General features: G+C 72.6%; 2 protein-coding genes across 2 annotated transcripts; both read right to left on the reverse strand.

Moving 5' to 3' along the window:
* Nucleotides 1-789: 789 nt before the first annotated feature.
* Nucleotides 790-4,439, reverse strand: LOC137672095 (bactericidal permeability-increasing protein-like). The gene is made up of 15 exons (XM_068416084.1): nucleotides 4,283-4,439; nucleotides 3,993-4,107; nucleotides 3,759-3,887; nucleotides 3,523-3,675; nucleotides 3,354-3,417; nucleotides 3,171-3,231; nucleotides 2,922-3,013; nucleotides 2,623-2,835; nucleotides 2,479-2,538; nucleotides 1,892-2,059; nucleotides 1,600-1,667; nucleotides 1,269-1,311; nucleotides 1,066-1,129; nucleotides 914-990; nucleotides 790-828 (listed from the first exon to the last, which is right to left on the reverse strand). Exons 1-15 carry the CDS (start codon nucleotides 4,437-4,439, stop codon nucleotides 790-792), a joined length of 1,503 nt encoding a protein of 500 aa, XP_068272185.1.
* A 3,250-nt stretch (nucleotides 4,440-7,689) lies between these two features.
* Nucleotides 7,690-8,481, reverse strand: ID1 (inhibitor of DNA binding 1). The gene is made up of 2 exons (XM_068416108.1): nucleotides 8,145-8,481; nucleotides 7,690-7,964 (listed from the first exon to the last, which is right to left on the reverse strand). Exons 1-2 carry the CDS (start codon nucleotides 8,448-8,450, stop codon nucleotides 7,923-7,925), a joined length of 348 nt encoding a protein of 115 aa, XP_068272209.1. The 5' UTR covers nucleotides 8,451-8,481; the 3' UTR covers nucleotides 7,690-7,922.
* Between the last annotated feature and the right edge of the window lie 2,990 nt (nucleotides 8,482-11,471).

The raw sequence follows: 11,471 nt of genomic DNA on the forward strand, positions 1-11,471 counted from the left end.
AGCTGTGGGTGAGGAGAGCAGGGGGCTCGCAGCCCAGCGGGTGCCTCGCTGGGTCCCACAGCCTCCTCCCCCCCCGGGGCTGCCCCTCGCCCCTGTCCCTGCCACCGCTGAGCTGGGGCAAGGGGAACCCTCCTCCCAGCACCACCGGCCCTTTGTGGGGGTGGGGGGGGGCTCATCTTGGCACAGTTTGCACCCCATAGAGGTGGGCCCGGCTGCTGGGGCAGGGACAGCGATGCCCCAATCCTGGGGGGCACCGAGGACGCTCCCAGCTTGGGCTCAGCCCTCCCAACCACCCCCGTCCCCGCCTCCGTACCCCCCGGGGTGCCCGGGGACGGCCGGGGCGGAGTAGGGATGCGGGGGGTTGCGGGAGGCCGCGGACACGAGCGCCATCCCGTGGGCGACCGGGGAAACTGCAGCTCGGCGCGGGGAGGGGGGAGCGGAGGGCACCCGCACGGCCGGGACACGCGTGATGGCTGTGGGTGACACCCCCCCGCCCCGGTCCCCGAGAGCCACCAGCCCCGTCCCCAGCCCCCCCCGAGTCCCCCCCTCCCGGCGGTGCTGCAGGAGCCCCGGCCCGCAGCCCCCCGCAGCCGTGGGGGGACACGGGGACCCAGAGCCGGGAGCGGGACCCCGCTGGGACCCGGCTGCGGGGGCTCCCCCCGCACCCACCGAGCCCCGCTCCGGCTTTAATCCCTGCGAGGAGCCCCCGGCAGTGGGGGGTCGGTGGGGGACACGGCCGGGGGGCATCGGTGGGACGGGGACACGGCTCGTGGGGGGTCGGTGGTCTCATCACTCGTGCTGCAGGTCCGTGGTGACGAGCACGAAGCCCTGCGGGGAGTCGTGGTGAGAGGGGAGGGGGACATGGGGGGGGGCGCGGGGGGCACCGGGGTGAGGGGACAGCGGTGGCACCCACCTCGTGCAGCGAGAGCCGGGGGCTGAGCAGGGTGAGGCCGTGCGGGGTGGGCAGGGGGATGCCAGCCTGGAGCCGCTCTGCGGGGAGAGCAGAGGCGTGAGGGGGGGGCACAGCTGGGGCACACGAGGGGGGGACACGGGGACAGCACTCACTGTTGGCCCAGGGCACCCCGAAAAGCCACAGCCCAAACTTCAGGAGGGTCTCCAGCCTCTTCACCTGCGGGACAGGCAGCCCCTGAGCCCAGCCCGGGGAGGAGCAGGCAGGGCACAGCTCCCTGCACCCCCACCCCCCCCAGCCCCCCCGGGGGGGTGCAGAGCCCGAGGCTCCCCCGGCTGCCCCCGGCCCGGCCGCTCACCTCCACTGGACCCACGTGCGACGTCACCTGTGCCACGCTGAGCCTGGAGGGCGAGAGCAGGGTGAGAACCAGGCACCGGGACCGTCCCCTCCCAGGGCAGGGACGGGCTGAGCCCCGTGCCAGGCAGGGAGCCCGGCAGAGCGGGTCCGGCTGAGGACCCAGACGGGGTATGAGTGCCAGGGCAACGGGCACGGCCAAGAGCTGGGGGCAGGATGGGCTCTGAGCAGGCAATACGGGACACAGAGAGGGAACCAGCCAGGGGTGGGAATGGGGGGGGCTCCCTGGGCACGTCCCAGGGGAGGCTGGACCCAGCACGGGGCTGGGGACTCACCCCGTCATCTTCACGGTGCCCCCGAGCCGGTTCCCGGTGATGGTCGGCTTCCCCGTCACGTTGGCGTCCTGCAGCAAGAAGAGATGTCGGAACGACCAGGGCAATGCCTGCGACTCTGCATCGCCCAGCATTGCCCAGTGTCGCCCAGCATCACCCAGTATCACCCAACATCGCCCAGCATCACTCAGTGTCACCCCAGCATCACCCCAGCATCGCCCCAGCATCGCCCAGCACAGCCCCAGCCCGGAGCGCAGGCAGCAGACCCTGTGCCACGGCAGCACCAGCCACTCACGATGTTCAGCAGGAAGGCGGGGACGCGGGTGGCGTTGGGCAGCACCACGAAGGCCTCAGCGGAGCCGAAGAGGGCCCCGTGCAGGGCGTCGGGGCGGCAGCGGAGCAGGGGCTGCCGGCGGGCTGAGAGGAGCAGCTCCATGGGCTGGTCTGGGTAGCGCTCCTGCAGCTGGCGGGACGAGGGCTGGGCTGGCATGTGGCCACTCTGGCACCACCAGCACCGTGGGCACCAGCCCGGGCTCCCAGCTGGTCCCCACCACCGCCCACAGCCCCTGTGCCCCATCACTGCCCTGGGCTGGCTGCAGGCAGGGTGGGCAACGCGTCCTGTCCTGCCCACGGTCCACCTGCCCATGTCCTGTCCTGCCTGTGTCCCATCCCGACTGCATCCCATCCTGCATCTCATCCTGCATCCCATCCCCTGTCCCACCTCCCCGGCATCCCACCCCCTGTCCTGTCCCTCCTGCATCCCATTCCACTTGTGCCCCACCCCATGCCCCATCCCTCCTGCATCCTACCCCCCCTGCACCCCATCCCGTGCCCCATCCCACCCGTGTCCCTCTCCCCGTGTCCCATCCCACCCACACCCACCTGCGGGGAGAAGACCCCCAAGCTCTTGGTCCTCAGCTGGAGTGGGAACCGCCGCGGGAGCTGGAAGGCAGCAGAGAGGTCGGGGTGCTGGGGCCACCCGGCACAGGTGGGTGCGGGGACACCCTGAAGGGACCCCGTCCTTACCGTGTCAGCAGAGATGTTCCTGCGCAGGGCCCCGGCCGTGAAGTACACGGAGGCGGCCGAGTTGGCGACGAAGTCGGTGACGGCCAGGAGCAGCATGGGCTCGTGGGCTGCGGGCAGCGCCGTGGGCAGCGCCGTGGGCAGAGCAGCGGGCAGAGCAGCGGGCAGAGCCAAGGAGGGGGTCTGCTGGCCCTTGCCCACCCTGAAGAACTCCCCCTGTGCAGACAGACGGACGCGAGGCTCAGCCCGGCTCACCCGCACCCCGTTCCCGGAGTGGCCCAGGGGCACCGGGATGGTGTTACCTTGAGGGCGACGTCGCCGTGTGCCGCGGTGATGGCCGGGCGCCCCAGCAGGGAGTGGTCGATGGCGGCGAAGGGGTCGAGCTGGGTGGACACTGCAGGGATGGGGGGAGTCAGACCACTGGCCCCCTCCTGCAGCCCCGGCTCTGACGGATCCGGCCCCACAGTGGGGTCCTGCAGACCCTGCCGGGCACCAGCCCCCTGCACCACCCTGCCCAGCCCCAGCCCTGGTCCCTGGGTCCCCTCACCCACCTTTCATGTGCTCCAGGGCAGCCTCCAGCCTGGAGACGCCCCTGCGGATCTCGAGGCAGAGCTGGAAGCAGAGCAGAGCGTCAGCGAGCCCACGGACGGGGGTCCCTAAGCCACTCGCTGGGACCACCGTGGAGGGGGGGACGGGGACACCGGCACCCCACGGCGCAGGGGCCGAGCACCCACCTGCTTGTTCAGCTCCTGCCGCAGGACTCTCTGGAGCAGCGGGGCCAGCAGGTTGTAGAGCCAGCTGTGGGGCAGAGCGGGGTGCTCAGACCACCCACACCCCCAGCCGAGGGCACCGGGGTGTCCCCATGTGCCGGGGACAGGAGGGGAACGGGCGTCCCGGCGTCACCTGTGTCCGCGGTGGAACTCCACGTGCAGGTCGGTGCCGCGGGCGTCACAGCCGGCACTCCACACCACGGGGCGGCCGCCGTCCGCGCTCACCCCCAGCACCGCCGCCACGGCCACGTCACGCATGCGGAGCTCCACGGAGCCGCTGTCCTGGCTGGGGACGGGGCGGGTGAGCACCGGGATGGCGGTGGTCCTGAGCCCACCCAGGTCCCCGTCCCGGCGCGGGTGAGGACTCACATGGTGCCCAGCTGGGCGCCCCAGTCGGCGCTGAGCCGGAGGCGGGCGCGCTGCACCGCCAGCCTCACCCCCACGTCCTCGGCGAAGGCCACGGTGGAGTCGTTCAGCTGCAGCTCCTGGATGTGGATCCTGCGCGACACGGGCAGCGTGGGCTCGTGGGTGCACCCGGGGCACGGCTGGGATGGGGACAGGGACCCCAGGGATGGGGACGGGGACCCCGCGGGCGGCTCTTACCTGGGCACGGAGTAGGTGAACGTCCCCAGGAGCGGGTGGCGGTAGGAGCCCCGCAGGTCCAGCTCGTGCTCCTTCTGCAGCAGCGACTGGAGCAGCTCCAGCCCAAACCGCCAGCCTGGGGCAGAGCGGGGACGTGGGGCTGGCGCCAAGGAAGGGGCTGGGCTACCCGGGGTGCTGGGGGGCAAGTAGCTGGGTGCGTCCCCCCACTCCATCCCCCACCCTGGGCATCCTCCCTGGGGGTGACCCGCTCGTCCCCCCACCCCTCGCCCGCTCAGGGGTGTGAGACCCACCGAACTCCAGCGCCCTGCGGCTCAGCCGCGCCTCGATGCCAGGGCTGGTGGCGGCGGTGGGCACGCAGGCGGGCAGCAGGAGCAGGACGCAGAGCCACGCCGGGCCCAGGGCGCCTTGGGGACGATGCCGGGACCTGGAGCCTGGAGCAGAGGACATGGCTGCGGGACGCCCGGTGCAGAGACCCCGTCCCCACGCACCAGCCCGGTCGGGACTTATATCGGGGACAGGGAGTCCAGGGGGTGACATCAGCCTCCTGCGCACATGCAGGGGCCACCGCCGCTCTCCGGCCACCGAAAGCCCGGCCTTGCCCAACGCCTGACTCAGAGGGGAAGCTGGTTCCCCCGTTGTTCCCCACTCGCGCCCATCGTGGGAGCGGAGGAACGCAGAGTCCCACGCCGCGCCGCTGCTGGCCCCCCGACCTGGGGGTGCACAGGAGCTGGGGGCACCAGCCAGGGCTCCTCATGGGGGGGACACGTGGGGACACACAGGGTCCTGGCGGGGCCAGGGTCCCAAGGGGCTTCTGTGCCCAGCCCAGGGCGATGGAGGAGCAGGGGGATGCGGTGAGTCGGTCCCGGGGCTGGGGGGCTGCACGGGGGACGGGGCTCAGCCCGCTTGCCCCAGGGAGCAGCGGCTGTTCCCGCGTTGGGAAGGGCTCTGGGGACCCTGCGGGGGGCACCTGGACCTCAGTGGGGGTGAGGGTGGCCCGGGCGCAGTGGCAGCCCCCAGGGTCACGGTGTGACCAGAAGGTCCAGACAGTCAGAGCGAGAGCAGAACTGTGCAATCCCCTCCGAAAAGCCCCGGCCGCAGGGGAAGAGCCGCCTGGGCTCCCACACCCGCCACCGGCGGGACTGGCCCCCACCCGGGTGAGCCCCTCTGGCTGCACGGTGCCAGGGGCTCTGCCTGCCAGGGGTCCAGCTGCCCGCCTGAATCCAGCCTGGGGACAGCACCAGGGACCCGGGGATCCCTCCCGGGGGGGCCAGGGCCCCACCCCAGCACCATGGGGGGATGTAGGGCCCATGGCCGACCTCACCAGAGGGACCACAGCCCTGTGTGATGCCCCTTATGGACCCCTCGAGAGCAGCTGCCCACTTGCCTGGGACCCCCAGTGCCACCAGCCACGGCTGCAGCGATGGCCACAGCCCCCGGCAGCGTCCCAAAGGCCAGCGCTGCCCCTGGCCCCTTGCCCCGTGCCCACCATGGCCCCTCTGTCCCCAGGTGCCCCCATCCTGCACCAAGACTCACCGTGGCAGGCAGTCGCGGTGCCCCGTGCCAGGGGTCCCACCATGTGTCCCAGCTCCGCCATGTCCCCGGGGCTGTACGTGGCAGCGAGCGGCAGGGACTGGCTCTGACGCCAACGTCCATCCCAGGCTGGTTGAACCAGGACGTCACCAGGTTCCCCGGTCCCTAATCCCTTCCGGGATGAATCAGGTGCCATGAAAACAACGAGGGATCAGTCAAGGCACAGGTGCCCGTGGGGCTGGGCCCACCCTGGGGCTCTCCAGGGCATCCTGGTGCAGCTGCATCCGGCATCGCGGCACGTGCCAGGCGGCTCAGCCCTGCCAGCCCCGCTCCGAGCCTGGGCCAGCCCCACGCAGCCCCTGCCCCTGCTCTCCGGCTGTCCCAGCAGTGCCAGGCCCCCGGCTGTGGGCAGCCCTGTGGCAGTGCCACGCTGTGTCCCCGTGCCCCACGAGGGGAGGATGGCCGGGGGTACATCACTAGGGCTCAGCTGTGGGGCACACAAGGCTTGGGGCAGAGACACGGGGGGACACGTCGCACGCACGGAGCCCCCCTCCCCACGGCTCCAGCCAGAGCTGGCACGTCTGCCAGCAGCGAAGGGGCACGGACGGCCCCGGGGGGCACGACCGGGACGTGGCCACTGTACCGTGGGGCAGAGCCCCGGCCCCCCCGCACCGCCCCAGCCCCAGGAGAGCCCCCAGCCCCGGCTCTCCCGGCCCCGGGCTCCTCCAGGCTCCCGGGGCCGTGCAGTGCGAGCAGGCACCGGGAGAGGGACCCACCGCCCCGGCAACACCGGCACCGGGCAGCGGGGTTGGGGGCTGCCGCAGCGTCGGGGCGGTGGAGGGGACCCGGGGGTGATGGAGGGGTCACGAGTGGGGATGACAGAGGGGACACTGGGGCTGATGGACAGGTTCATCCACGGGGACCCTGAGCCCACAGCCCCCCCGTGTGTCCCCTGCTGCTGTGTCACAGCCAGGACAAGGCTGTGTCCCTGTTCCCCAAGTCACCTGCCCCTGCTCGGCCCCCTGCCAGGGGATCGGCTGGGCTGGGGAACCACGAGTGGGCACAGACACACCCCTGCACATGGGCACACAGAGCCGTGACCGTGCCTGTGACCAGGCAAACACATGTGAAAGCCGGTGCAGGGGCACACACGTGCACACGCGTGCAGTCAGGGCTTGTCAGCCCCTCCCAGCCCCAGAGCCCCCCGGCTGCAGGGCCCTGGGGGGCAGGATGGGCCCTGCCACGGCAGCCCTGAGCTGGCCTCCTGCCCCGGGGGTGGTGGGGGCTACCCCCATGCACCCCAACTTGCCCCCACCAGGCCCTGGGGAAGGTCCATCCACAGCCGCTGCAGGAGGCAGGGTGTCCCCCGAGGCGGTCGGGAGTCACGGGACAGCTCAGGTCAGCGCTGGCCGGGGCACCCCCGGCCCGTGGGGTTGCACAACCCCTGATGCAATTTCCTTCTCCCAAAAAGCTTGTTTGGCCCCGGCCCCGCTCGCAGGGGTTGCGCCAGCGTGAGCCAGAACCGCAGGGGCAGCACCACAGGGAGCAGCACCCCGGGGCTCGCACCCGCCCTCCCTTGGGGCAGCGCAGGGGGACTGTCCCCAGCAGCATCACCCTCGCACCCCAGCCTCGGCCCTGACTGCGGCGGTCACGGCAACACGGCGGGGTACGGGGGGCCCTGCTGGGAACTGGGGCGAGGGCAGATCCCCGCTGCAAACTCCCAGTGAAACCCCACGCTCCCCAGCTGGGCACAGAGCCCCACACCTGGCTCCCAGCACTGTCCCCTCCGTGTCATCGTCCCATCAAGGCACCTTCCCAGGGGAGACACATTCCGGCGCTGCCATCTCTTCCCACCACAGAAAACAGGCTGCAAACCATCCTCCCTCGTGTGCCTGCCCCTGACACCCCCCATCCAGCCTCAGACAGGCCCCCACGGGAGCCACTGGGACAGGGACAGGCCACCTGCGGACCCCAGCACAGCAGCACGCTGGGCAGAACTGGGACCAGCCCATGGGAACCCCCTCCCCAGCCCCAGTACCCCACAGCACACCCTCCCAGCCCCTACTGGTCCCAGTGAGCTCCCCCCAGTTTCACGCTCCCTGGGGGCATGTCCCCGGGCCCCAGACCCCCCGAAACCCCCCGGGGGGGCAGGAATCAGAGCCGTGCCTGGTCATCAGGGCTTGTTTAATAACAAAACTCCAGCTATTGTAGAACAATATTCTCCAGCATCATTGTAATATACAATACGGGGAATGCTCTCAGCAATCTGAGAAGGATACGGCCCCCCCTGCCCAGGCTGCGGGGGGGCCCCGGGCAGCCCCGCAAGGGCAGGGGGCCGCGGCTGCCGGCCCCGGGATGCAGCCGAGTCCCGGCGATGTCGGTGGCGGCTCCGGAGCGGTCTCAGCGGCACAGGATGCGGTCGGCAGCGGGCACGCACGGAGCCTGCGGGAAAGGGGGGGCGAGACGGCCGGTCAGCGCCGGGCAGGGGGTGCCGGGGAGGAGGAGGAGGGTGGAAAGGGGCAGGAGGAAGGCGCACCCCCGGGGATGGGACAGCGCGGTGCAGAGCGGGGCGGCCCAGCGGGACCGGGCCGGTGCCGCCGGGCTCGGGGGGTCCCCACTCACCTCGGGGGGGTCCCCGGCGGGGCGGGGGGGCCCGCGCTGCAGCGCCAGCTGCAGGTCCCAGATGTAGTCGATAACGTGCTGCAGCAGCTCCACCTTGGAGACCCGCCGGTGCCGCGGCAGCGTGGGCACCAGCGCCCGCAGCCGCGAGTAGCAGCCCTTCATGTCGTACAGCAGCGCGGCGGCCGCCTGCTCCGCCGCCCCCGGGCCCGGCCCGCAGCGAGCGGCCTCCCCGGGCCGCACCGCCTTCAGCGCGCCGCCGGCGCCCGCGGGCAGCGGCGAGGGGGGCGCGGCGGCGGCGACCTTCATGGCGAGGGGCGGCGGCGAGGGGGCGACCGGCGGCGACGGGACCCTGCGGGCGGACAGCGGAGCGCGCCCCGCGCCGCGCCAATTATAGAGCGCCGGCGGCGGGGGGGCGGGGCCTCGGGGAGGGCGGCGACCAATGGCGGCGCGGCGGGGGCGGGGACGGCCCCGCCCACCCCATTCATGCTCCCCCCGAAGGGCAGCGCCTTAAAGGGGCAGCGGCGGGGGCTCGGGCTGCGGCGCGGGGGGCATCGGGGTGCGGGGGCTACCGGGGTGCGGGCACCCCCCCCGCCCCGCCGCGTTCCCCGCCATTAACGGGGGTGATTGCCCCGCGGGCTCCCGGTGTGGGGCTCCCCGCCACCGCCCCCCCGCCGCCCCAGACCGTTCGACGCCAGGGCCGTGACGTCACCCATTCATAAACCCCGCGCGCTGTCAGCGCGGCGCCGCGCGGGCGGTGCCCATGGCGACGGGGGCGGGATGGGGGGGGGGCACCGGGACCCCCACGGGGACACGGAGGCACGGCCATGCCCACCGGGGGCACCCCGCGCTCCCCCGTCCCCGGTTCGCTCTCCCCAGCCCCGGGGCCACCCCGTTCGCCCCCCGGTCCTGGGGCTGAAACCTCCGCGGAGCTGCTCGGCGGCGGCTGCCGGGGCAGGGGGGGGGTCTCCTGACACCGGGGGGGGTCTCCAGGCACCCAGCAGGACCCCGGCCCGCCGGACCCCCAACACTTCGCAGGGCAGCGCTGACAGGGACCCCCCCAGCCCACCCCGAAGGGCACGAAGCCGCGCAGGAGCGAGCAGGGGGCGCGCAGGCAGAGCGGGGCCTCGGCAGCCACACTGACATACAGGCACACGTGTGTCTGTGTGTGTCTGTATGGACATACACAAACACGTGCACGGGAAGATTCACGCACGTACCCAACCCTCTGGATGCACACGTGTGCGCAAAGATGTCTGTAAGTCCACACAGATGCACACACAGATGCACACACGGGTGCACACGCACACACGTGCACACACATGTACAGAGACGCACATGCACAGATGCAGAGGCACCCCTGGCCGAAGGCACGTACACACACACACATACACTGACACACCCCCTGCCTTGCACACCCATGCGTGTGCCCAGGAGCCAGAGCAGCCCCTGCCACCCCCCGCAGACCCCGCGCCACGGGGCCTGGCTGCCCCGGGCATTGCTGGCCACTGTGCCGGGCTCCACCGTGAACAAAGCCAGCGCGGTACCAGGACACCCCGACCCCACACCGTGCTCAGCTGCCCCGGGCTTGCCGGGGGCACAGGGCTGCCAGCATGGGCTGCACTGCTGCGGTGGCACCGCTGTGATGGCACTTTCATGGTGGCACAGCCACTGGGACAGCCCAGACACCGTGTGCCCTTCCTGGCCAGAGAGCGTGCCATGCAGCCGGCCCCAGCGTGGGGGCAGAGGGCCCGCTGCCCTTTGTGGGGGTGGGCTGGTGACCAGACCCCCCCTCCCCCATGCCAGCCATGCTCAGAGCGGCTGGAGCCTCCCCAGGTGTGCAGGGAGCCGAAGGCCTCCCCTCCTCTTCCTCCTCTGGGGGGGGGCAGCAATCCCGGAGAGCACAGACGGGCTCTAACCCTGCCAGCCTGGCTGGGGGAGCTGCGTCCCTCTGTCCCCGTGTCCCTCCTCCCTGTCCCCCCGACGCCGGTGTGGCGGCGGTTCCCAGGGTGGGCACGGCGCTGGGGTCGCCCCCTCCATTCAGGGCTCGGCGGAGGGCCTGGTGCTGCCCGGTTCCCACCGTGGCTCTCAAAGCTGCTAATTAGCCCCCATCTGGCGGCGGTGGCCGGGGACATTGTGCGCAGGAATGCCTTTCAGTGCCGCCGGCCGGCCGGGCGCCGCCAGCTGCGCCGCCAACAATGCGCCGCGGTGGGACGAGCCAGCCCCCGCGCCCCAGCGGGCACCCTGCCCGCGCCCCGGCCACCCCAGGCGGCACGGGGACCGGGATGGGCTTCGCTGCCGTGGCGGGTGTCATGGCACACGTGGCACAGCCGCCCCGGCTGCCGGTGGCCCTGGCCCATGGGATGCCCCTGGCTATGGGACACCCTTGCCCCGTCGCTCTGCATGTCGGGGTGCTGGCGATGGGGTGCTGGGGTCAGGGCTGCCAGCGTGGCCCCGGAACGCTGCCGTGGCCACAGCTGGGTACGGGGTCCCGGCACGGCGTGCTGGCCAGCGCGGCCAGTGTTGTCCGGCAAGACGGATAGCTTCATTTCCATGTCAATTCTGGGAACGGGGCGAGCAGCGCGGTAACAGCGGCCTCGGCCATATGGCGCTGGCGGGGCTCAGCCCGGCCGGGGGCGGCTGCTTGGCGCGGAGCAGGGGTTGCCCGGCAGCCGAGCACATCAAAGCCCCCGGCCGCCCCCCGCCCCGCCGGGACCACACAGGGCACGGCCGCGCCAGGCCGGCGAGGGGCCGCGGGGGCTGCGATGGGGCCAGGGGCAGGCCGGCACCCCAGCCCCACAGCACCCAGCCCCGCAGCACCCAGCCCCGCAGCACCCAGCCCCGTGCTGGGGCACCCAGGGCTCTGCAGGGCTGCGAGCAGGAGGGAAGGCAGCACAGACACCACGGGTCAGGCTGGGGCCCCCCCCCAGTGAACGGCACCCCCAAACCCGGGCTGCTCCTGCCCTGGCTGGGGTTGGGCTCCATCCAGGTCCCCTCGCCCCGTGCCACCCACGGATCGGCCCTGGGGCTGCGCTGAGCCTCCAGCCCCCCGTGCCCGCAGGACGGTGCTGAGCCGGGGCCGCAGATGGAGCAGGGGCCGCCGGCACAGCTGCAGCGGGGCCGAGGCCTGAGAAAGCCCCTGCGTGTCCCCCTCCCGCCCTCTCCCTTCCCGTCCCCGGCTCCATCCGCTGCAGCCCAGACCCGCTGGAGCCAGGCGGCCCTTCCTGGGATTTATTCCAGCTTCCTGCCCCTCCTCGTCACCCCGTGCCGGGGCCGCTCTCGGCCGCTTCCTCTCCCCGCTCGCAGCCGCCGGCCGGGCGCCACCGCCGG

Source organism: Nyctibius grandis, chromosome 19 (assembly GCF_013368605.1).
Source record: "Nyctibius grandis isolate bNycGra1 chromosome 19, bNycGra1.pri, whole genome shotgun sequence".
In the NCBI taxonomy this organism is placed as follows: Eukaryota; Metazoa; Chordata; class Aves; order Nyctibiiformes; family Nyctibiidae; genus Nyctibius; species Nyctibius grandis.